The sequence below is a fragment of the Eucyclogobius newberryi genome, unplaced genomic scaffold, assembly GCF_026437365.1.
Source record: "Eucyclogobius newberryi isolate DKJ021-1_F unplaced genomic scaffold, fEucNew1.0.hap1 SCAF_15, whole genome shotgun sequence".
NCBI classification, from domain to species: Eukaryota; Metazoa; Chordata; class Actinopteri; order Gobiiformes; family Gobiidae; genus Eucyclogobius; species Eucyclogobius newberryi.
The window spans coordinates 10,763,518-10,787,823 of record NW_027315779.1 but is presented as its reverse complement, the minus strand read 5'-3'; the positions used below and the strand labels follow the sequence as shown (position 1 = coordinate 10,787,823).

The window sequence follows — 24,306 nt, the reverse complement described above, 5'->3', positions numbered from 1 at the left end:
AACCATGTGCAATTCCGTCATGTGCAATTACTGTGAAATTCATGTGCAATCTATGTGCTGTCGTGACACATATTCATGTGCAATTACTGTCGTGATCACATGCAATGGTATTTATGTATTTATTTATTTATTTGTCTATGGGAGTTTTTTTTTATTTATAGGAGATCTTCTACTGAAAGTGTTTTTCAGACTTCCTATAAGTGATCTGTTCTTCTGTATCTACCTCTGTATCTACCTGCGTTGCACCAATGAAATTTCCCCATGTGGGACAATAAAGGATTATCTTATCTTATCTTATCTCTTAACTCGTATTATTTGCCTTTTCTAAACATCTGTAGCTAACGTTCCACTGTCAACACAAAACTTCTGTCACTTGTACAAGTATAAGTACAAGTACAAGTACAAGTACAAGTATAAGTACAAGTATGTATAAATATGTTTGAGAAGTTCTTTAAAAGTGCTGAGATGAGAAAGTGTCTGAGTCTTTGATGATGAAAAGATCATCGTGGGCAGAACCGAGCAAGTGTCGTGGAGATCAAAGTGGGAGGGGGTCAAAGTTCAGAGGTCGAGAGCAGAGAGGAGAGGGGGCGGAGTCTGTGTGGTCTAACTGACGATTCACTGTCAGTTATCACAAAGTTCAAATGTTGGGTTCGTTCCTTTTGAAAAGCGACGCCGTCTTCATTACTCCAAACTCGATCTCGTGCTAAAGCGCCGTGTTTCCACTGATGCTAACTTATAGCAACACAAAGCTAGCAAAGTGCATTAGCAACAGTCGTTTCCTGTTTATCGACGCGTGGTAGAAAAGTCAATGAAATGAGGCAAAACCGTTCCCGTTCATGCTCGCTTTAGCCACGCCTCTCAGCAAATTGCTACGTGTCTTTTTGTGAATTGCAGCCTATATAATTCAGGCATGATTTTATTTACTACGATTCATTGACGGAAACACCGCGAGCCTTACCGCGCTAAAATGTGTCCAAAAATAGCGTCACTTCTTCAAATGGCGTTACTTCTTCAAACAGCGTCACGTGTTCAAACAGCGTCACGTCTTCAAACGGCGTCACGTCTTCAAACGGCGTCACGTCTTCAAACGGCGTCACGTCTTCAAACGACGTCACGTCTTCAAACGACGTCACGTCTTCAAACTGCGTCACGTGTTAAAACGGCGTCACGTCTTCAAACTGCGTCACGTGTTAAAACGACGTCACGTCTTCAAACGGCATCACGAATTCAAATGGCGTCACGTTCCCCTGACATGGAGCGACGTATTCCTCCGTTTTAACGCGTTTCCGGTGTTTATTCTGAAGGGGGACCGTTTCCCGCGGCGATGGGCACAGAGCCAATGGGACTGAGCGGGTTTGGGCCGGCGCTGTTCGCGGTAAAGATAGGGGAGTTCCTGTGGGGCGATTATCATAATAAGAGCCTCTTCATTTACACACAGTCCCCTCCGTCCCACTCGCACCCCCCCGATCTAACTGCCCCCTCCCACGGCGACGAAGGGGTCTCCTATTCACCAGGCCCATTATCCCCCGCAGCAGGGACCGGCCCGAACAAAGGGCCAGGCTGAGACTAAACCGGGACCAAACCGGGCTCTTCTGCTACATTAGGAATAAATGCGGTGTGTCTTTTCTCACGCGCGGCCGTCCGGAAAACAAAGCCCCGCCCGACCCCAGCGCCCACGACCACAAGCTCGTTATGACGCCGTTGTAAAACGATGGAAAAACATTGAACGTTTCCCCCCAGAACTTTCGACGATTGTAGATTGTAAATATTATCTTACCGTAACTAAAGGCCAAAACACATTTAAAATGTAACGTTTTTGAATGACTTGGCAGTTTATGACGTTTCAGAAATACGTTTGAAGTCAAAGTTGAGTTCTTAACATTGACGCCGCTCCATCGTTCCCCGTGCTCAACCCGCGCGCTCAGAATCGGGCGGGGCAGGTCACCCGTCCAGAGCGGGACGTACAATGTTCTCACCACTTTTGTGACTTGCCGAGCGTTTGGTGTGAACTATTTCGGTTTCATTCCAGAATTAAGATATAAAAACAGTTATTTGATGGTGATGTCTGCACTGAAATGGAGCAAAGGATCATGGTCTATGTAGTTAGAGTTTGAGTTTTTAACAGCTGCAGATGTCATTCGATATGTGGAGACGCCCACGGAGTTAGTTTGAGGCTTTTGACGAGAAGAGATCACGATATTCCGATCATTATGACATCCCTTGTACTCGGGTTTGCTCAAATAAGGCACCGCCCCCAGCAGACGTGGGTCACATGATAACCAGCTCTGCATGAAGGGATCAAATAATACCGGTCTAAACTTCAGGACCAACAGTTCTTCTTGATTTAGTGGTGAAAGAAGAAGACACTTGAGTTCAGGACCACAGAGCGACGTGCATCTTAGGAGAAGATTCTGAGCAGGACAAAAGACGGGTTTGAAAGAGTTAAAGAGGCAAACTTTGTTCAAAAAGAAAAAACATCATTAAATAGAAACAGGGTGTTAAGATTCAACCTTCGTGTTGTTTTAATGGAATTTTGAATCCCTGGAGAGGTCGCCGCCCAGAGCCTTCGGATGCTAATCTCTCATGGAGGAGAGAGAGTGTGAGCCAGGTACAATAGGAGGCTGATGGCCCATTACAGGACTGATAGAAAACAAAGAGGTTAAGTTTCTGGTTTCAAGTCCAGATGATGCAACCGAATCTGAACTGAATCTTTTTCTACAATGGAACACTCTTGGACGAAAGAGGGACTACACCGACACAATGGGTAAGAAGAAAAGAAGAAAAGGCTCCTCCGCCCTGACGAGTCCTGGAGAGAGCGTCTGTGATTAAATATGAATGTATTTATTTATGGACATCTGGTTTAATTATTACTTCATGAACACGTCACAAACCAGAAATATACCACGAACGTCATACAATGAAACACATTTTTTAAACACTGATTTGGAAACAAACGAGAAGAGACCATGACGTTATTTAATATCTACATAGTTTAATACTTTAATATTCTAAATATATTCACAGGAAATTGTGATCAGGCACTTGGCTGCTTCTACAGCAACTTCAACACCAGAACTCCTGAGTTTAATACAGCTTCTTCTTCTTAAATAAGCAACAACAGTAAAATAATCTTATATAAAGAGATTTATAATTAACATCACTTTCTTTTATCAAAATAAATCTTTTTTATAGGTTAAAAATGTCTTTAAAAGGTCTCGTCAGAACGACCTCCTCCTCTTAGTGCTGCGTTTGTTTGGCTGTTTTTTTTCCTGACATCAATGTCCAAAAATGTCCAAAAAAACATGTCCTTTTATTTCAAATCAACAGAAGAGTTTATTCCCAGCAGCGCTCCAGCCGAGGGCCTGCGAAACGTGTCCCAAAGGTGGTCCCAAAGGTGGTCCCAAAGGTCCCAAACGTGGTTCCAAAACCAGCTCCGACGGCGAATGGAAGTTTACCAACGCACACATGTAGCAGCTAACGGAAGCTAATCGCTACGTCGAACCAAAGAGTTAGCATTAGCATTTTGGAAAGCTAGCTGTTAGCAACAAACCGCAAACGTACCATTGAATTTGGTCCAGTTAGCAACATCGGCTAAATAAATAATAGAAGTCTACGTGCGCGTTCATAAAAACTATCAAAATTAAGTTGCTTATTTTGTTACATTTCAATCGACGAGAAGTTCATAAGGCTGTGTCGAAACATCCAGAACGCATCATCACAGCGCAACCTCCTGTTTGCCTCTTGGAATGGCGAGTTCATCTGCGCGCGGGTTTGGCGAGGGCCCGGCGAGGGACGTCGTGGTAGCCCAGCAGGCAGGGGTCCGTGGACAAGGCGTCGTGCGCGAAAACCGAGTCGTTGTCAGAGGAGCAGGAGCTGGAGGTGTCCTCGCACGACGGGGAGTACTGCTCGAAGGGCGTGGACAGGTCCAGGTACTGACGGGGGGCAAAAGTCAAAAGCACAGCAGTTTAAAGGTGTGGAAAGAGAAGCGGAACATTCCATGTGTGTTGTCCAAGTGAAAGTACTCGGAGACGTGTGAGTGACGCCCGCCGTAAACACATTTACAGCTGGATTTGACATGATTTGTTTATTCGACAGACGATTATGATTGAAACGGTGCCATTTTGATGAACCTAAAATCCAGATTTTTTTATTTTACTGGACAAAAAAACTTACAGAAATGTCGACGGCACAATCGTTTTTTCTTTTTTCCGCACGTGTATCACAGGATTTATCACTAATCATAATTTCTGTAAAGTGTAAATACTATTTTACGGCCAGAACAGAATTTCCCCCCTTATTTGTAATAGACAAGCAAAAAAAACAACGACATTTCTACGTTTGAAGTTGTATATTTGTTGTATATTTGTTGCATATTTGTTGTGTATTTGTTGTATATTTGTTGTGTATTTGTTGTATATTTGTTGTGTATTTGTTGTATATTTGTTGTCTCACGTTTAGCTCTGATGTCAGTTTGGCTCCATTTAGCGTCAGTTGGAATGACGTTTTCGCTTTCCGGCCACGTTGAGCGGCGAATGCGTGGTACATTTCAAAGGGCGTGGTTAGGACACTGTTCAGATGAAATGTGTTTGGCACGAGCGTAAACGTGCCTCTTTCCGCTCGCTAAAACCTTTTATTGGCTCTCGGTGCGATCTCGTTCGTTTCGTGACATCTGCGCCGCACATTTACCACACGAACACGAGCGTTTATGCCATTTTAAAGTATCGGCCCGACAGAAACGTAAAGCCAATTAACCAAGACTTTTATAAATGTCCTACTATTACGGATCAAAGAGTAAAAACTCTGGATTTTCTGTTGAATTAATAATAATGTGTAAATGATCTGGTAAAATAAGGGGATTGTAACCATAAAACTGGGACTAAACCTAGACTAGAATTGGTCTACATCAAGAGCACTAAGGAGGTCGACGAGTCAAACGATCATTTCTCTTGTACATTGAGACTATTTAAACACATTTTCTTCAAATATCGTTGAAATGTTGCGACGAGAGGCTTTTGGACGGAGCATATTAACAGATGAAGTGATTGTTTTTTGACATTTCGATTGGTCTTTGTTATGAAATAGTCTTTAACATGTTTTAGAGTCTCTTTAGTCCAGAGAACGAATGTTTGATAAAGTTGTAGCTCTAATCAAGACTAAACTGGGCTCAAATGTGTTTGTGCTTGTGGTGATAAATCAGAGCAAGATGAAATAACGCAAGTTTGTGAACGATTTCCCAGGTGTTTTGGGATGACGGAGAATGAGATAAATGATCCTAAAGGTAAAGAGAGCGATTACCTCGTCAGAAATGGAGAGCAGCGTCCGGTCGAGCGCCTCCACGAGCTGTTTGAAGGTGGGCCGCTGCGTCGGGACGGCGTGCCAGCACTCGCGCATCAGCATGTACCTGCAACAGAGCGCTCGCTTCAGCACCAACGCCGCGCACAAATGGCCACATGGTGCAAAGTGGTTATTAACTTACAGTTCGTGCGTGCAGTTGGAGGGTTTGTCCATGCGGTGTCCTTCTTTCAAGAGCTTGAACAGCTCCTCGACGGGGATGCCCGGGTACGGCGAGCCCCCCAGGGTGAAGATCTCCCACATCAGGACGCCAAACGACCACCTGCAACGGTCAAGAACACAGCGTTTAGGAGCGCGTCCGGGCGCAAAACGCTCGCCGACAACTCTGTGGCGAAAGACGAGAACTTACACGTCGCTTTGGTGAGTGTAAACCCGGTCGAATAACGCTTCGGGCGCCATCCACTTGACCGGCAAACGGCCCTGTAACGGACGACATCACCGATTAGAGGAGGGGAGGAGGAGGGGAGGAGAGAGGGAGGAGAGTTGAGGAGGGAGGAGAGAAGGAGGAGCAAGGGGGAGAGAGGAGACAGAGAAGAGGAGAGGAGAGAAGAAGAAGAGAGGGAGGAGAGAAGAAGAGGAGAGAAGAAATGGAGGAGAGGAGAGAGGACAGAGGGAGGAGAGAAGAGGAGAGAAGAAAGGGAGGAGAGGAGAGAGAGGAGAGAGGGAGGAGAGAAGTCTCACGTTGGTGGTTTTCTTGTAGTAGTCGATCTGGTGAACGCCTCGGGCCAAACCGAAGTCGGCAATCTTCATCACGTTGTCATCCGTCACCAAAACGTTTCTCGCCGCCAAATCTCTGTGAATGCACTGTACAAAACAACAACAACACGACATTAAAACGACAAACAAACAAGCGTAATACATAGAATACATATATGTTCATAGACTGGACAAATGTATCGAAATAAGACAATAAGTTAAAACGTGATTGAATACTAGTATTGAGTAGAGTAGCATTTTTTCTCATTTCAAGTAAGAAAATATTATTATTATTTTAGGACAAAATGACCTCTGAGAAAATGAAAGCAAATATCCCAAAGTCAAATGTTTAAAATCGAAAATGACAACGGTTTTGACCGTATTTCACGACAGGAAGTGCCCCACGTTTCGACCGTATATGGCTTGACGACGGCAGTGAAAATCCTCGCGCACCGTCCGCGAAACAACGCTCTGAACGATTCCCCGCTCCGAGGAAAAACCCGGAGCGCGACTGTGTGCTTAAATAGAAGCCGCCGGACGCCCACAGCCGAGCGCTCGTGTGTCATTACGTTCGTTTGGCTTTTTGTTGGAAATAGACTTTGAGGTTTGCGGCGCGCGCCATAATGGAGGGTTCTGGGTTCTGGGCTGAAGGGTGCATTCTTGGAGAGGAACGGGGCCCTCGAAATACGAAGCTACACCCAACGTTTAGTGCCGGAGACGGGATTTACGACGACGGGGCTGAAACGGACAAAGGAAGAATGAACAAACTGAGCGATTCAAATTGTACACAGGAAGTACAAGATGAGTACATTTATTGTTTAGTTAGGAATTTGATTTATTTAAGGACATATTCTTCATTATTGGTGTTGTTTTTGTCCTTTAAATGTGTTCTTATTTCGTTCCCTCATCAGGATTTCAGTTAGCGCTCCATCTACTGGCAGCAGAGGGAATTACCATGAGGAAATAGACCGAAAGCTAGCTTGCCCCGACATGCTAACGTGCGCACACCGTTGTGAAGACGGTCATTTGAGTCGGTGATGATTTATGGAGTTAAAAACGGCGTGTAACGAATCTGGGACATTTGAAACCGAGTGTTTTTGTGGGGCTCAGCGAAGACGAGCGGGTGAACAGGATTAATTAAACTAAATTAAAATAGACTTGACGGAAACAATGGTATATGCTTTTAAATGTTACAGTTTTACACTAAATAAATGTTGAAATATTAGAGAATATTTACAAAAAAGTTGTGAACATTTTATATTGTTTATTCTGTCCAGGCAGTTAATAATTAAGATAATGATAAAAAAAAAAACTTTTACAACTATTTTAAAAGTCGACTTGTCAGGATCATTACAGTTTTATCCTAAAATCAAGGAAGGGTAAATGACTAAATAAAATATGCGCTTGTCTGAATGTAAATTACTCAGTACATGAGTTCAAATGAAGGAAAAACAACTTTAAACCCTATTAAAAGTACTTTTCAACCTGGCTAAAGTACCGCTGCTGCCATGACTGTTCGGAGCGTGTAAGTCTGAGGGCGCGTAGGTCAGTGAACGTGCACATACGCGCTTGGAGGCGAGGTACTCCATGCCGCGGGCCACTTGGTAGGCGCAGGACAGCAGGTCTTTGAAGGTGAGCTGCTCCTCGGGGACTTTGGTGACGTCGAAGGTGTAGTCCATCCCGGGCGGCCTTCTGGCTCTGAGGTACTCTCTGAGGCTGCCTTTGGACGCGTACTCCACCAAGACGTACAACGGGCCTGAGCGAAGACCGACGTGGCGTGAGTTAGAGGGGAACAGGACAAGAGAAAGTGGACTATCCTGACTCTAAAACACTTACGAAACACATTTTTATTACACACCCAGTATCTCGTCACCAGATAGAACAGGACAATTCCAGGTCTAGAACAGGACTATTCCAGGTCTAGAACAGGACTATTCCAGGTCTAGAACAGGACTATTCCAGGTCTAGAACAGGACTATTCCAGGTCTAGAACAGGACTATTCCAGGTCTAGAACAGGACTATTCCAAGTCTAGAACAGGACTATTCCAGGTCTAGAACAGGACTATTCCAGGTCTAGAACAGGACTATTCCAGGTCTAGAACAGGACTATTCCAGGTCTAGAACAGGACTATTCCAAGTCTAGAACAGGACTATTCCAGGTCTAGAACAGGAACATTCCAGGTCTACATTACGTCTGAAACAGGTCTAAAGGAGGAATCCACATCTGCCATAGTAAATTTAACAAAGAAATGACTCAGGGAAGAGCCAAAATGTCACTAAAACGTCCTGTAGACGAAGCAGCAGCTACACTCGTCTTGTGTTTCCCGCTCTGTGGCTTGTTTGTGTTTTCTATTTAAAAAGAAAGTCAATGGCGCGGTGTTGCCGAGAGGGTCAAACTCAAACCACAGAATCCTGCGGTGTCCTTTTACAGACACAGTTTCATGACTAAACGTGCTCTTCTAGATGATTAAATGAGCTCACCATCTTGTGTGCAGACTCCCAACAGGTTTATGATGTTTTTGTGTTTGTCCATGACTTTCATCAGCTCCATTTCCGAAATCAGGTCGGCTAAATCTTTATCCGTGGCATCGTCTGAAACAAAACAAAACAAAAAAGAAAAACTCAAACGTTACAATTTAAAATATTTCACTTTTCTGTCAAATGGGCGCGTTTGGAGGTTTGTTTTTAACCTTTGAGCATCTTGACCGCGACCGTGGTGGGCTTGTCCGTCTGGTCCTTGTTTAGATCGTAAGCCTCGGCCCGGACCACCTGACCAAAGCAGCCTTCTCCCAGCGGTTTACCCAGAGTCAAACTAGAAAGAGAGGAAAACAACAGCGTATAAAAATACCCAGGCTATAATTTCAGCTTTTTGGCGTTTTGGGAAAGCCGCGGCGGACGAAGCGAGACACGAAACGAAAACGAAGAGCCAAAGAAAATGGAGGAAGAATACATGGGATTATACGAGCGCTGACCAGTTCAAACGAGGATGTCTTGCAATTAGGTTTGTACGTTTGGCATTTCACCATCAGAAAGTAGCTATTTTAGTTTGGAAAATAGCAAGACTTTTCATGACGAAGGTTGAAGCCCGTAAAGATGAGGAAGATAAACATTTGGACTTTTCGCAGCGAGTGCCAAAAACTGTCGGACATTTTCTCCCGTTGGAGCAAAAGACGCAATAAATATGAAACAAAAGTCTGATAAGAAATATGAAAGGAAATCCAGTAAACAGTGGAAGAAAAGCAGATAAACAGGAACTCTGCAGCGACGCTCACATTTATCACTCACACACACACAGTTTATGATTCTGTGTGTGGAGGAAATGAAATGCTGTTGGTGCAAGCTGAAGTGTCCTTTATCACCCCCCTGTTGTAAGCAAACAAGCTTTGCACAGTTTCACAACGGAGAAACTACTTTGTGTTTCCATTTTGTCGTACAAAGTGAATTTGGGCATTGTAGAAACACAAAGAAATACATTTTGTAGCGACTAAACTCGATAGTGAAAGTAAAATTACACTTATTTTCAAATAAGTTTCACTAATCAAATCAAATCAAATCAATTTATTTTTGTAAGGCCCAAAATCACAACAACAGTTGCCTCTGAGGGCCACAGGGAGAAATGAATCAACAATGTCTGTGGTGGCGAGGGACGATGTCCCAGGGTCCTCTGTCCTTAGACTCTCCTTCTCGGCCAGGAAAAACTACAAAAAAAAACCCTCTTTGGGGAAAAAAGCGTAGAAACCTGGAGGAGTTCCAGTGAAGGAGAGATCTGACTCTCACAGACGGACAGACGGACACGAGGGAGACTGGAGCTGGACCCACTCTTCAGGCAGATGAGGGACCGTCTGAGTCGAGCTGGACCCACTCTTCAGGCAGATGAGGGACCGACTGAGGCGAACTGGACCCACTCTTCAGGCAGATGAGGGACCGTCGGAGGCGAGCTGGACCCACTCACACTAAATTCCCTATTATTTTAATGCCAAACCTGCGTTGTGATTGACATGTACACGTGTGTATTTTTTCTAGCTGAACTTAAAGCATTATCTGGGGTGATTCCTCAGTCTTCTCTAAATTTCTTTGAGCATTTCCTTTTAGGTAGTATTTTCGGGGCGACGCGGGGAACGTACTTCTCTCGGGGAAACTCCCACTCGGGATCGTACGGCAGCTCGAACTCCATGACGCCGGCCAACATCGGGGAGCAGCTGGAGGAGAGCCGCGCCACTCGCATCAAGGAGGCGCTTGACTTCCCCGACGAGTTGGAATCCACAGAATACTGCGAGAGAAAGAACAGTTCAAGGTCAATTACAACGCACTTTAAAAATGATAAAACGGGGCGAGGGCGTGACCAGTGCTAAACATGGGTCAAACGACGACAAAATGAGGACAACTTCTTCACAAGACCAAGAGAAACATGGCACTGAACTAGAACTAAACCAGGTCTAACAACTTCGAATCAACTCTAGATCGAACCAAGCATTGAACCTGGACTAAAGTTGGACTAGGAAAGGACAAAACCAGGACAAAAACAAGGTCCAACCCAGACCAACCCACCAAAGACAAACTGAAAACTAACAGGACCAAGGACCAAGACCAAAGCTGAGGCTAAATCGGGAATAAAGCAAAAGGAACTGATCTGAAACATGGAACTAAATCAGAACCAAACCAGATGTAACAGAATATCGTAGAAGAACTTCCATGGACCAAACCCAGGCTTATCGCATACTCTTTTGTGCACTGGACGCAGCCACGGCTTGAAAACCAAACTCATCGACGCCAAAACCGAAATACGTCAGAAACGGCGACATGTTTTGGTCCGGTACCTGTCGGCGAAGTGGAAACTTGGAGAGTTTCTGGACGGGCAGCGCGTCGAATGCGTCTGTCCGGGGGTGAACCTGCATCCGGCACAGCACTGCGATGATGGCGGCCATGACCAGCGCCACGAACCCGCAGGCGTAGATGATTATGTCCGTGTATTTGGTCTCCATGGCCTCCATCGCGTTGGCTTCCTCCTCTAGAGAAAGACAGAACACGTTGAAAAATACGTTGGGCAGCGCGTTGAGCATTTGCTTTTACACTATCGAAGCGGCGTGTAAACCTGAGAGCACGGCGAGCCAGGCGGATTGGTGAGCGAAGCCGATGGAGTTCCCGGCCAAACAAGTGTACTCGCCGGCGTCCTCCAGAGTGACCTTGGTGAGATGGAGGACCTCCACTTCGGACATGTTCAAGCTGCCGGTCTGAAGAAAGAAAGAGACGCAAATCACTTTCAACTCTTGTCAATTGTACGCGCTTTTAGAGTCTTGAATGACACATTTTGACACCGTTGTTCTTATTTACAATAGGGCTGCAACTATGAAGGGACTAACTGGTCTTTTTGATTATTGTAATCATTATCTGGACTGTACTGAGTCTAAAACGTGTAAGAAAAGACCTTTTTATAACAAAGACGGCGGCGGCGTTAAGTCAAAATGTCAAAAAAGAATAAGATAAGATAAGATAAGATATTCCTTTATTGTCCCACATGGGGAATACACTTCATTAATAAATATCCTCGGTCTAGAAGCCTTAAGTCACCATTTTCCAACCTTTTATTTGGTTGATGATGTATGTTAAAATAATTGTTTGACTTGACAGGCCGAATTGGCAAATACACGTATTAAACACTAACCAAGCAATGAATATGCCACGAATATTTGACTATAGGCTAAACAAAGGCAAAAACAGAATTAACCCAAGACTAAAACAGAAATGAATAAGGGACTAAACTATGCTTGAAATAAGATCCACGCAGGTCAACATTAGGATCCACAAACCGGTCAAACTAGGACTAAAACCAGGTCCAAACTAACGTCTTGACCGTAGACTTGACTTCCTGCACATCACTTGCACGTTCTGACCTTGATCACTTGCACGTTCTGACCTTGATCACTTGCACGTCGTTCTGACCTTGATCACTTGCACGTTCTGACCTTGATCACTTGCACGTCGTTCTGACCTTGATCACTTGCACGTTCTGACCTTGATCACTTGCACGTTCTGACCTTGATCACTTGCACGTCGTTCTGACCTTGATCACTTGCACGTCTTTCTGACCTTGATCACTTGCACGTTTTGACCTTGATCACTTGCACGTTTTGACCTTGATCACTTGCAGGTTCTGACCTTGATCACTTGCAGGTTCTGACCTTGATCACTTGCACGTTCTGACCTTCTGACCTTGATCACTTGCACGTTCTGACCTTCTGACCTTGATCACTTGCACGTTCTGACCTTGATCAATTGCACGTTCTGACCTTGATCACTTGCACGTCGTTCTGACCTTGATCACTTGCACGTTCTGACCTTGATCACTTGCACGTCGTTCTGACCTTGATCACTTGCACGTCGTTCTGACCTTGATCACTTGCACGTTTTGACCTTGATCACTTGCAGGTTCTGACCTTGATCACTTGCAGGTTCTGACCTTGATCACTTGCAGGTTCTGACCTTGATCACTTGCACGTTCTGACCTTCTGACCTTGATCACTTGCACGTTCTGACCTTGATCACTTGCACGTCGTTCTGACCTTGATCACTTGCACGTCGTTCTGACCTTGATCACTTGCACGTCGTTCTGACCTTGATCACTTGCACGTTCTGACCTTGATCACTTGCACGTTCAGACCTTGATCACTTGCACGTCGTTCTGACCTTGATCACTTGCACGTCGTTCTGACCTTGATCACTTGCACGTTCTGACCTTGATCACTTGCACGTTCTGACCTTGATCACTTGCACGTTCTGACCTTGATCACTTGCACGTCGTTCTGACCTTGATCACTTGCACGTCGTTCTGACCTTGATCACTTGCACGTCGTTCTGACCTTGATCAATTGCACGTCGTTCTGACCTTGATCACTTGCACGTTTTGACCTTGATCACTTGCAGGTTCTGACCTTGATCACTTGCAGGTTCTGACCTTGATCACTTGTACGTTCTGACCTTCTGACCTCGATCACTTGCACGTTCTGACCTTGATCACTTGCACGTTCTGACCTTGATCACTTGCACGTCGTTCTGACCTTGATCACTTGCACGTCGTTCTGACCTTGATCACTTGCACGTCGTTCTGACCTTGATCACTTGCACGTCGTTCTGACCTTGATCAATTGCACGTCGTTCTGACCTTGATCACTTGCACGTTTTGACCTTGATCACTTGCAGGTTCTGACCTTGATCACTTGCAGGTTCTGACCTTGATCACTTGCACGTTCTGACCTTCTGACCTTGATCACTTGCACGTTCTGACCTTGATCACTTGCACGTTCTGACCTTCTGACCTTGATCACTTGCACGTTCTGACCTTGATCACTTGCACGTTCTGACCTTGATCACTTGCACGTTCTGACCTTCTGACCTTGATCACTTGCACGTTCTGACCTTGATCACTTGCACGTTCTGACCTTGATCACTTGCACGTTCTGACCTTCTGACCTTGATCACTTGCACGTTCTGACCTTGATCACTTGCACGTTCTGACCTTCTGACCTTGATCACTTGCACGTTCTGACCTTGATCACTTGCACGTTCTGACCTTGATCACTTGCACGTTCTGACCTTGATCACTTGCATGTTCTGACCTTGATCACTTGCACGTTCTGACCTTGATCACTTGCATGTTCTGACCTTGATCACTTGCACGTAGGGCATGCCGTCCGGCCCGTAGCGGCTGCCGTTCTTTGCGATGTGCTTGAGCCACTGGATGTGCGGCTGGGCGTCGCTGTAGACCTTGCAGAGGAACTGGACGTCCTGGCCCACGACGGCAGTGGTGTTGGCGGGGAGACCGGCCTGGAGGATGGGCCTGTGGGGGGAGCGCTCTGGACGTGGAGGGGAAAGGAAAGAAAAAGACAACTTAGACGGGTTTAACTGGAGTTCAAAAGTTCAGGAGTGATCAGAGAGACGAGGCATAGGAGTTAAATGAGGTACGGCTAAAGGGATTAGACTCAGGAATGCCTCAATAACTCGGGACGAAACCCGGGCTGGGAAAAGCGCTAACCAGGGCTAAACCATGTCAAACTAAAGATAGGGCTAAACTAAAGTAAAGTATTCAAAGCTAAACTAGAATTAAACCAGGATTAAACCAGCGCTAACCAAGGCTAAACCTAAGTCAAACTAGGGCTAGACCTTGGTTAAACTTGGGCAAAAGTAATAAAGGCTAAACTAGACCTAAACCAGCGCTAACCAACTAAAGTTAATTAGAGCTAGATGTGGGCTAAATTAATTAATTAATGACTGAATCAGGACCTATAAGGTCTAAATAATGACTGAATCAGGACCTATCAGGGCTAAATAATGACTGAATCAGGACCTATCAGGACTAAATAATGACTGAACCAGGACCTATAAGGGCTAAATAATGTCTGAATCAGGACCTATCAGGTCTAAATAATGACTGAACCAGGACCTATCAGGTCTAAATAATGACTGAATCAGGACCTATCAGGACTAAATAATGACTGAACCAGGACCTATCAGGTCTAAATAATGACTGAATCAGGACCTATCAGGGCTAAATAATGACTGAACCAGGACCTATCAGGACTAAATAATGACTGAACCAGGACCTATCAGGGCTAAATAATGACTGAATCAGGACCTATAAGGGCTAAATAATGACTGAATCAGGACCTATCAGGACTAAATAATGACTGAACCAGGACCTATCAGGTCTAAATAATGACTGAATCAGGACCTATAAGGGCTAAATAATGACTGAACTAGGACCTATCAGGGCTAAATAATGACTGAACCAGGATTTGTAAATAAGGGATAAACCAACATTTTCCTGATACAGCATTCATATAAGAAAAATAGATAAAATATGTCATCCCAAAGTTGTCGTTGTTTAAATGATAATCCGGTTTATTTTCTTACCCAGAACATCCAGGACGTAGCTGTGAGTGATTGAACCAAACTTGTTCTCGACCACACACGTGTAGTTTCCCCGGTCGGATGGAACCACGCTTTCCATCACCAAACTCCAATGTTGATGCCGCAGCTGGAGAAACAAATAAATGAAGCTAAAAATGACATATTTTTTCGAGGCTTTAAAAGTAAATTCTCACCTTGATTCCTCCGATGCGGTGCTCTCCCCGGAATTCCCGCCTGTTTTTGAGCCAGCGTATCGACGGCATGGGGCTTCCCATGGCGGGGCATCTGAACTTAACGGTGTTGCCCGCGGGAACAGCGTAGAGCCGCTTCTCCATGCGCTGCACGTGAGTCCAATAAGGGCCTGAACATAGACGCAGGGATAGAGTCGAGGTCAGAAACTGGATTTATCGTTATTGAACCTGTTTTGCCGAGGTTTTCGACGCGTGTTTACCCCGCGATATGTAAACTTGGTCGTTTTCAATTTCGGTCGACGCGTCATCAAGGCCGTTGTCTTCGTCGTCGTCGCCGGAGCCAAGGGCGTCTGCGGAGAAAAGGAGGGTTTAATGTGGACTAAACCGGGATCCAAATGGTGAAAAGTCAAGATTCAAGATCAAAGCGAGGCCTTAAACCACTTAAACTCGTAACTAAATACGTAACTAAATACGTAACTAAACACGGAACTAAACACGGAACTAAACACGGAACTAAACACGGAACTAAACACGGAACTAAACACGGAACTAAACTCGGAACTAAACATGGAACTAAACTCGGAACTAAACTCGGAACTAAACACGGAACTAAACACGGAACTAAACTCGGAACTAAACTCGGAACTAAACTCGGAACTAAAAACGGACAAGGCCAGGGCTGAACCAGGACTAAAACTGGACCATATCAAGTCTACACCAGAGTTAAACCGGGACCAAACAAAGTGTGAACGCGTCCTACAACTGAAAAACCATTCTGAGACCTTTTATCACTGTAGAACTCGCTCGGGAGTTTGAGCATTTGCATGAACGGGACTAATACTAAATACAGACACTCGACCGGGATTAAAAACACGACAAACAGAGGCTAAAACTGGACGATTTCAAGGACTAAACCGTGGCAAAAACAAGGTCTGACCCAAGTCTAACTCAATAAAGACTAAACTAAAAAAGGGGCTAAAACTGGACTAAGAACGGGACAAAAGCAAGGTCAAACCCAAACACACAACAAAAGACAAACTGAAAACCAAAACAAGACTTTATCCCAGGACCAAGGCTAAAAAGAGACTGGACTGGACCAGGAAAAGGGTTAAACAGGTCCGTACCGGTCACAGTGATGGTGAAGTTCCTGAGCGGCGCTTTGGATCCTCGGAGGACGCACAAGTAGACCCCGGAGTCGTCGTAGTTCACGTCGGAGATCTCCACGGAGGTCCCTCTCACCTGGACCCGGGGCGTGGCCGAGACCCTGAGTCCATCCTTGTACCAGGACACGGCCATCCCGGGGCGAGTGCTCAGGTCGCACCGCAGCTTCAGCACGTTCCCCGGCTCCAGCAGGAGGTGCTCGGCGGTGTCGTCCAGCAGGTCGTCCAGGACGTCTGAGGAGGCGGTGTTTCAAATACTGTTATCCTTACTACTACTTACTACTGCTACTTTTAATACAGCTACTGCTACTTTTAATACAGCTACTGCTACTTTTAATACAGCTACTACTACTGCTACTTTTAATACAGCTACTACTACTGCTACTTTTAATACTACTACTGCTACTTTTAATACAGCTACTACTACTGCTACTTTTAATACTACTACTACTACTACTTTTAATACTACTACTACTACTGCTGCTGCTGCTGCTGCTGCTGCTGCTGCTGCTGCTGCTGCTGCTGCTGCTGCTGCTGCTGCTGCTGCTGCTGCTGCTGCTGCTGCTACTACTACTACTACTACTACTACTACTACTACTACTACTACTACTACTACTACTACTACTACTACTACTACTGCTACTGCTACTGCTACTGCTACTGCTACTTGCAATACAGCTACTACTACTACTACTGCTACTTTTAATACAGCTACTACTACTACTGCTACGATTAAGTATGCCATAACTTAACTGATGTAAATAAGAGTGTTTATTTTACCATTATTAGTATTAATTTGTCTTGTGCTAGCTATTTTTATTTTATAATTCTTTTATTTATCTTATTTTTTTATTTTATTTATCCATTTATTTTATTTATCCATTCCCTATTAAGATATGAGAGGAGTTTTGTTAACAAGAGTTTTGTTTTTGTTTATAAGAGTTCTTCTATTAAGAGTGTTTTTTCAAAACATAAGTTATCTGTCCTTTTCTCTATCTACTGCGTTGTAACAACGAAATCTCCCCATGTGTGGACAATAAAGGAATATCTCAGCTTATTTTATCTTATCTTAATACAGCTACTATTACTACTACTACAACTACAGTGGCCGTATTTTGGACATTATTGCGCTGCTTAAACTCCGCCCCTCAACTTCGAAGTGGGCGGGACTGTTAGGCACATTTACTTGACAAACCTTTTCATAACCGTGTACTTCTTAGAGTAGTTTTATCAGAAAAAATACTTTACGCACCGTTGATGTTTACCTGATTTGAATGTATTTACTTCTAATCGCGACAAAACTCTTATGTTTTTAATATTTGAGGTCTGTTCTTTAGAAATACCTTTGGAAATGCCTAGATTATGAACATTTCTTAAAGTTTTGTCTATAAATATTTAAAAACGATAAATGCGTTCGTCCTGTTACTCGGTACTCTTTTTACTTGAGTCATACTATTTTAAAGTAACGTTACTCTTCTCGTGCTATTTTCAGCTACTCCACCCGCCTCATTCTGCAACTACTACAACTGTAAATCGTGTACTTTTGACCGACCTTGAGATGTTTCCGGAGTCGTCCGTTTCGCCGGTTTGGATGCGACGTTCCCTGAAACATTCACACAAACGTATTCAAACTCCATAAACTACCCTCAAAATGATCGAACTGGTTTGGAAATCTTATCATTACCTGGCAGAACTTGTAGCCACACCGACTCCATGGCCTGCACCGTCTGCCCCTGGTGGACGCTTTGGGCCAAGCAGATGTACTCCCCGCCATCGTCCACCGTGACGTTGGTCAAATGGAGCGAGTAGGTTTTAGAGCCATTATTCTGTAAAGGCTGAGCAAAGAATAGAGCCGTGAGTACAAAAAGAGTGTGCTACAAGAGTTAGCATGTAGGCTAATTAGCACTGGCTTTTGTTAAAACCTTAAATGAGAAAACTAGAAAACTACAACAACATTAGCTTTACAAAATGTAAGCAAGAAGTTACAATTCCTTGGTCATTAAATAAAGGTCAACTACAATAAAGAAAAGTGCAGTTTAAAAATGTAAACAATAGCCTAGTATTGATAATTAGCCTAGCATATAACTGGCTGCACAAGTTTAGTACGGCAATAACAATATTTTCTGATAGATTAATGTACTTTTTGATAATCCAAAACTAAAACAAGGCTTTATCGACCTTTATTCAGCCAGGACAGATTTAGCGTCTCTTTTTGTCACTTTTCGCGGCGATACGTTGCGCCGCTAGCAGTTCTTTGCGCCGCTAGCGGTTCTTTGCTCACCGTCAGAGCCTGCAGGCGGAAGCGCTGGCCCTGGTTCTCCTCGGAGCTGCTGCTGATCTCGGCTTTGAGCCACTGGACCTGGGTTTTGTCCGGTCTGTGGACTTTACAGAGGAGCTCGGCCCGACCGCCGACCGCCGCGGTGCTGTTCTCTGGGAACCCGGGCAGGATCAGGGGCCTCGGCACCCGCGAACCTGAAGCACAGAGGCCAAAATGAGACTCGCCGCCAAATCAGTGAGTGAAAAAAACGTACGAAGGACAAATATTCTGCATTATTTGTGTTGTCAGTGTCCTTTGAACTCGCTGGTGGTGATTTATGGAGTTAAAAACAGCTCAGGAGGCTCAGAGAAGACGAGCTTGTGAATGAAGCGAAACACGACTGCATCCGTGTTTGACCAAAGAACAATATTACAACACGGCGAAGAGCTAAATAATGCGTTGTCTTAATACATGCGTTCGCGGTGACGTCATACATCCGGGACTTCCCCATAGCGGCCATTTTGAAAGGGGCAACCACCATGACTGCATCCTTTTCTACGGCATAATGAGCTACGAATGCTTTGATTCTTTACACAATAACGGCAAACTAAGGTACACGACAGAGCTCTCATTCCTTGGTCAAGACAACAGAGCGATGACCTAACAGAACGCAGGTTTTTGGCATTTTGGCCTCGTATGGATATTGTATGTAGTAGACATGCTGTTGTGCCCCTTTCAAAATGGCGGAGTCTGTTGCTACTGTACATGTTCCCGGATGTATAAGAAGTGACCCACGGCAAAAAACCCAAATCCCAAAGTAAATGGAAAGATGGCTGCGCTTTTATGTTTTATGCCGCTTTGGTCCCGTGTTACATTGAGATCACGATTGTGCCGCAGAAATGTCACATTTTAGCGCAACGACGTGGCATAAACGGACTGATAAAAAGCACTTTACGATGACTTTTTCAGAGTGTAGATTGAATTGAACTAAATGTTGCGGTAAAACGGCTCCGACGGTTTATTTTTCAGCTGCCACGGTGACAGAACGTTGTGATTTTGATTATCGCTACAGCTAAAATGAAAGGTTATTATGGGTTTTGGGCAGTAACAGACGCCGATGCAACAGCCAAACGCCGTCTCGTGCTTTAAACCGTAACTCTACTAGAAAACAAGAAAGATAATTGTGGTTCTGAGCGGCTTTGTGCTGATTGAATTCGTCTGCAGTGGACGAGGCGCTGCTTGTAGCGACAGGCCGCGTGGGTGTCATTAGACGTGTAATTATTTTCGGAGCACGCACAGATTTACGACCTCGGGAGACGTGACAGGAAACGCCCGCACGACTCGTTGAAAACCATTTAATCGTGGCGGCCTTGAGAGACGTGAGCGGCGCATTCCTTCCATAAAACGCTCCGGAGGGGTTTCCACGGCGAGCTCCCGCGGGCGCAGCTCGTTCTGTCAAGACCGTGTTTGAATTAAGAGCTTGATGAATTACGGTTTGAACCAGGCTTAATCTCTGTTTGATCTTGAACGTGGTGAAGACGTAAATACTTTAACTAAATACTTGGTTTAATTTTGTGGCGACTTTAGGTCAATTAGCGGAATGTTTATCCGAAGATTCATTAAATTAGATTTGTTTTAGGCGGAGTTCACAATTGCCCTGGTTTAGTCCTGATTAGGTCCTGGTTTGTTTAGTCCTGGTTTAAATCTGGTTTAGTCCTGGTTTAGTCCCTGGTTTAGACCTGGTTTAGACCTGGTTTAGTCCTGGTTTAGTCCTGGTTTAGTCCTCACTCTCCTTCCCGTTCTCCTCACTTCAAAGTCGGGCGTTTTCCTTGAAGCTGCCTCTCCTTTCTTTGATAACATTCATTCCTTTTTCTCCAGGGCTTTTCTGTCGGCGCTCAGACTTTAAACCGGCTCCTCCAGACTTCAGACACCGACGAGGAAACAGAGGAGGTCCAGGAGGAGACAGAGGAGGAGACAGCAGAGGAGGAGACAGAGGAGGAGGAGACAGAGGAGGTGGAGGCCGAGGAGAGAGGAGGAGGAGACAGAGGAGGAGGAGACTGAAGAGGAGACAGAGGAGGAGGAGACAGAGGTGAGAGGAGGAGGAGACAGAGGAGGAGGAGACAGAGGAGAGAGGAGGAGGAGACAGAGGAGGAGGAGACCGAAGAGGAGACAGAGGAGGAGGCTGAGAGGAGACAGAGGAGGAGGAGACAGAGGAGGAGACTGAGGAGGAGACAGAGGAGGAGGAGACCGAGGAGGAGACTGAGGAGGAGACAGAGGAGGAGGCCGAGGAGGAGACAGAGGACGAGGCCAAGGAGGAGACGGAGGACGAGGCCGAGGAGGAGACAGAGGAGGAGACTGTTGAAAATGAACCGTTTTTTACACGGGCCGTGACGCAGTGCCTTGCTAATGAACTTGCAGAGACCGGGGGACGCTGCCCTGGAATTGAACCCGAGGCGGAGTGTGAATTGTCACCCAAAGGCGAGAGGGCAAACACAAACCCAACAAAGGCGCCCGGGACAACCACAGCAACTTTTCATTCTTCTATTTATAGGTCTGTTCTCGAGAGGAATCCACAAACTCACAATGAACCTCCATCTGACAAGCGGGACAGGCAGCGGGACGGGCGGCGGGACGGGCAGCGGGACGGGCAGCGAGACGGGCGGCGGGACGGGTGGCGGGACGGGTGGCGGGACGGGCAGCGGGACAGGCAGCGGGACGGGCAGCGGGACGGGCAGCGGGATGGGCAGCGGGACGGGCGGTGGGACAGGCGGCGGGACAGGCGGCGGAACGGGCGGCGGGACAGAAAGCTTCTGTGTGACGCCTACTGCAGGAAGTACTAAAGCAGGTCTAAAGTAGGTCTAAAGCAGGAGTAAAGCAGGTCTAAAGTAGGACTAAAGCAGGACTAAAGCAGGACTAAAGCAGGACTAAAGCAGGTCTAAAGCAGGTCTAAAGCAGGTCTAAAACAGGACGAAAACAGGTCTAAAGTAGGTCTAAAGCAGGACTGAAGCAGGTCTAAAGCAGGTCTAAAGCAGGACTAAAGCAGGTCTAAAGCAGGACTAAAGCAGGTCTAAAGCAGGTCTAAAGCAGGACTAAAGCAGGTCTAAAGTAGGTCTAAAGCAGGTCTAAAGCAGGTCTAAAGTAGGTCTAAAGTAGGACTAAAGCAGGACTAAAGCAGGTCTAAACCAAGTCTAAAGCAGGTCTAAAGCAGGTCTAAAGCAGGTCTAAAGCAGGTCTAAAGCAGGACTAAAGCAGGTCTAAAGCAGGACTAAAGCAGGTCTAAAGCAGGTCTAAAGCAGGACTAAAGCAGGTCTAAAGTAGGTCTAAAGCAGGTCTAAAGCAGGTCTAAAGTAGGTCTAAAGTAGGACTAAAGCAGGACTAAAGCAGGTCTAAACCAAGTCTAAAGCAGGTCTAAAGCAGGTCTAAAGCAGGTCTAAAGCAGGTCTAAAGCAGGACTAAACCGGGACTAAACCCAAACTCAAACCGTCCATCTCAATTAACCTTGTCAATCCCCCCGAATCACGTCGTGCTTCGTGTCGTTCCCGCGCTCAGAAGTCGTTACCCGCTCTGTTCCCTTTTCAAACCGACCCGGCAGGAAGCAATCACACAGAAAAACGGCTCATTTACAGCGACCGCGTGCACGTTTGTCCCTGCGAGCGCGCACGTGAAGCGGTGGAGGAGGCGCGCCCGTGAGGGGGAGGGGCCCCGGCGTGCACGAGGAGACCCCCGGTGAATGGGTGGCACTGTGGTGACCGGGCCTATCTGGGCTCTTTATCGGGCGAGTCGCGCGGCATCGAGTGCGAGCGGAGGGAAACCGGAGACTTTTCAGGGAGATTCTTTTGGAGAAAGACGTTTATCGCGTTTGAAAAGAACGGGACAAAGCCAAATCCACTGCCGCCGCCAAACGGGACGGGAATAACCGTCGCCGTGGAGGACAAACTCTGCACTTTTGGGATCTGTTTGTTTGTTGTTGCTTTGAAAGACAGGTATTCTGCTTTATTTGTATCGTTTGTCATAGTTTGGAACCTAAAATATTGGATTGGAAACTGCACGTGACTTTCTCTCAGTCAGGATTAGCGCCCCATCTACTGGCAGCAGAGGGAATGAACAAAAGCTAACTTATAGATGGTCACGACTGCTTTACATCCCGCACAGACACTGGGGTCTTTTTTTAATTGAATATCGAGACCGGGATTCGAACCACCAACCTTCAAACTGGAAGACGACCTCTTTTAACCGAACTAAACTCCGCCTTTAATGACACATCTGGAAAATGTTCTGAGCCTTAAAGAAAAAGGACCTGGTAAACAGTGTGTTTCTGGTGTTGACACATGGTTAGAAGCTCAAATAAGTACATTTAACACCGAATCGATAATATTTTTATATTTTGTGTGTTTGACCCATCGCTTGACCCGTTGTTTGACCCGTCGTTTGACCCGTTGCTCGTACCTTTGGTCTTGTGCTCGATGGTTCTGCAGCTCGCTGAGAAGAACAGTCCGGGTAGAAGGGCCGTGACCAGGACTAAGACCAGTTTTAATTCCGACATGGTTCCAACGCCAGGATCCACACCGAGGAGCGATTTCTGGACCAGGACCGGACCGAGGCTGCGGGCCGCCTCAGAACCACGGCCCCGAAGAAGACATCGGACACGCCTCCAAAAACCTGCAAAGGGGAAAGGTCGGTGAGACATTGGGGCTAAACTGAGCCAAAATCAGTCTACAATGTGGTTTAAACTGGCCCAAACCCAGTCTACAATGTGGACTACACTGGAACAAACCCAGTCTACTATGTGGACTAAACTGGGCCAAAACCTGTCTACAATGTGGACTAAAGTTGGCCAAAACTAGTCTACAATGTGGACTAAACTGGGCCAAAACCAGTCTACAATGTGGACTAAACTGGGCCAAAACCAGTCTACAATGTGGACTAAACTGGGCCAAAACCAGTCTACAATGTGGACTAAACTGGGCCAAAACCAGTCTACAATGTGGACTAAACTGGGCCAAAACCAGTCTCCAATGTGGACTAAAGTTGGTCAAAACCAGTCTACAATGTGGACTAAACTGGGCCAAAACCAGTCTACAATGTGGACTAAACTGGGCCAAAACCAGTCTACAATGTGGACTAAACTGGGCCAAAACCAGTCTACAATGTGGACTAAACTGGGCCAAAACCAGTCTCCAATGTGGACTAAAGTTGGTCAAAACCAGTCTACAATGTGGACTAAACTGGGCCAAAACAAGTCTGCAATGTGGACAAAACTGGGCCAAACCCAGTCTACAATGTAGACTAAACTGGGCCAAACCCAGTCCACAATGTGGACTAAACTGGACCAAACCCAGTCTACAATGTGGTCTAAACTGGGCCAACCGCAGTCTACAATGTGGACTAAATGGACTCAGAGGTATTCAGATTGAAATTGACTTGTTACGTCACATGTGCTGATCCTGAACGTTGTCAATCACAGCATCAGACAAAAGGTAAAAGATCTCATGAGACCAGAAAAAGTACAAAATCTAACCACAGTTTGCAAGGAAACAACAAAACGAATAAAACAGTGATTTTTCTGTGTTAAACGAACCTCATTTCAAGCCATTTTTATTTGTTTTTTGAAAAGAAAAAGCAGAATCAAATCATCATGTTTCAAGAGTAAAAACACCAACGACTGAACCAAATCTACAGAGAAAGGTTTCGCGGTGCGGCTTTAACTCTGCGCCGCTCGGAGGAAAACGACCGATTCAAATGGCC

General features: G+C 45.6%; 1 protein-coding gene across 1 annotated transcript; it reads right to left on the bottom strand.

Moving 5' to 3' along the window:
- Positions 1–2,962: 2,962 nt before the first annotated feature.
- fgfr4 (fibroblast growth factor receptor 4) lies at positions 2,963–23,211 on the bottom strand. The gene is made up of 20 exons (XM_072446007.1): positions 23,008–23,211; positions 18,586–18,776; positions 17,989–18,139; positions 17,857–17,907; positions 16,269–16,538; positions 15,405–15,494; positions 15,148–15,314; positions 14,957–15,080; positions 13,709–13,899; positions 11,142–11,280; positions 10,867–11,057; positions 10,174–10,319; positions 8,740–8,861; positions 8,531–8,641; positions 7,614–7,804; positions 6,034–6,156; positions 5,702–5,772; positions 5,477–5,614; positions 5,296–5,401; positions 2,963–3,932 (listed from the first exon to the last, which is right to left on the bottom strand). Exons 1-20 carry the CDS (start codon positions 23,102–23,104, stop codon positions 3,756–3,758), a joined length of 2,847 nt encoding a protein of 948 aa, XP_072302108.1. The 5' UTR covers positions 23,105–23,211; the 3' UTR covers positions 2,963–3,755.
- Between the last annotated feature and the right edge of the window lie 1,095 nt (positions 23,212–24,306).

What these genes read in the sequence shown, in the direction of transcription:
- fgfr4 (XM_072446007.1), bottom strand. Translation starts at nt 23,104, where the DNA reads ATGTCGGAATTAAAACTGGTCTTAGTCCTGGTCACGGCCCTTCTACCC. An exon ending in CTGGCTCGCCGTGCTCTCAG is followed by an intron (nt 11,058 to 11,141) that starts GTTTACACGCCG and finishes GTCTTTCTCTAG; the next exon opens with AGGAGGAAGCCAACGCGATG. An exon ending in TCCAACTGCACGCACGAACT is followed by an intron (nt 5,402 to 5,476) that starts GTAAGTTAATAA and finishes GCTCTGTTGCAG; the next exon opens with GTACATGCTGATGCGCGAGT.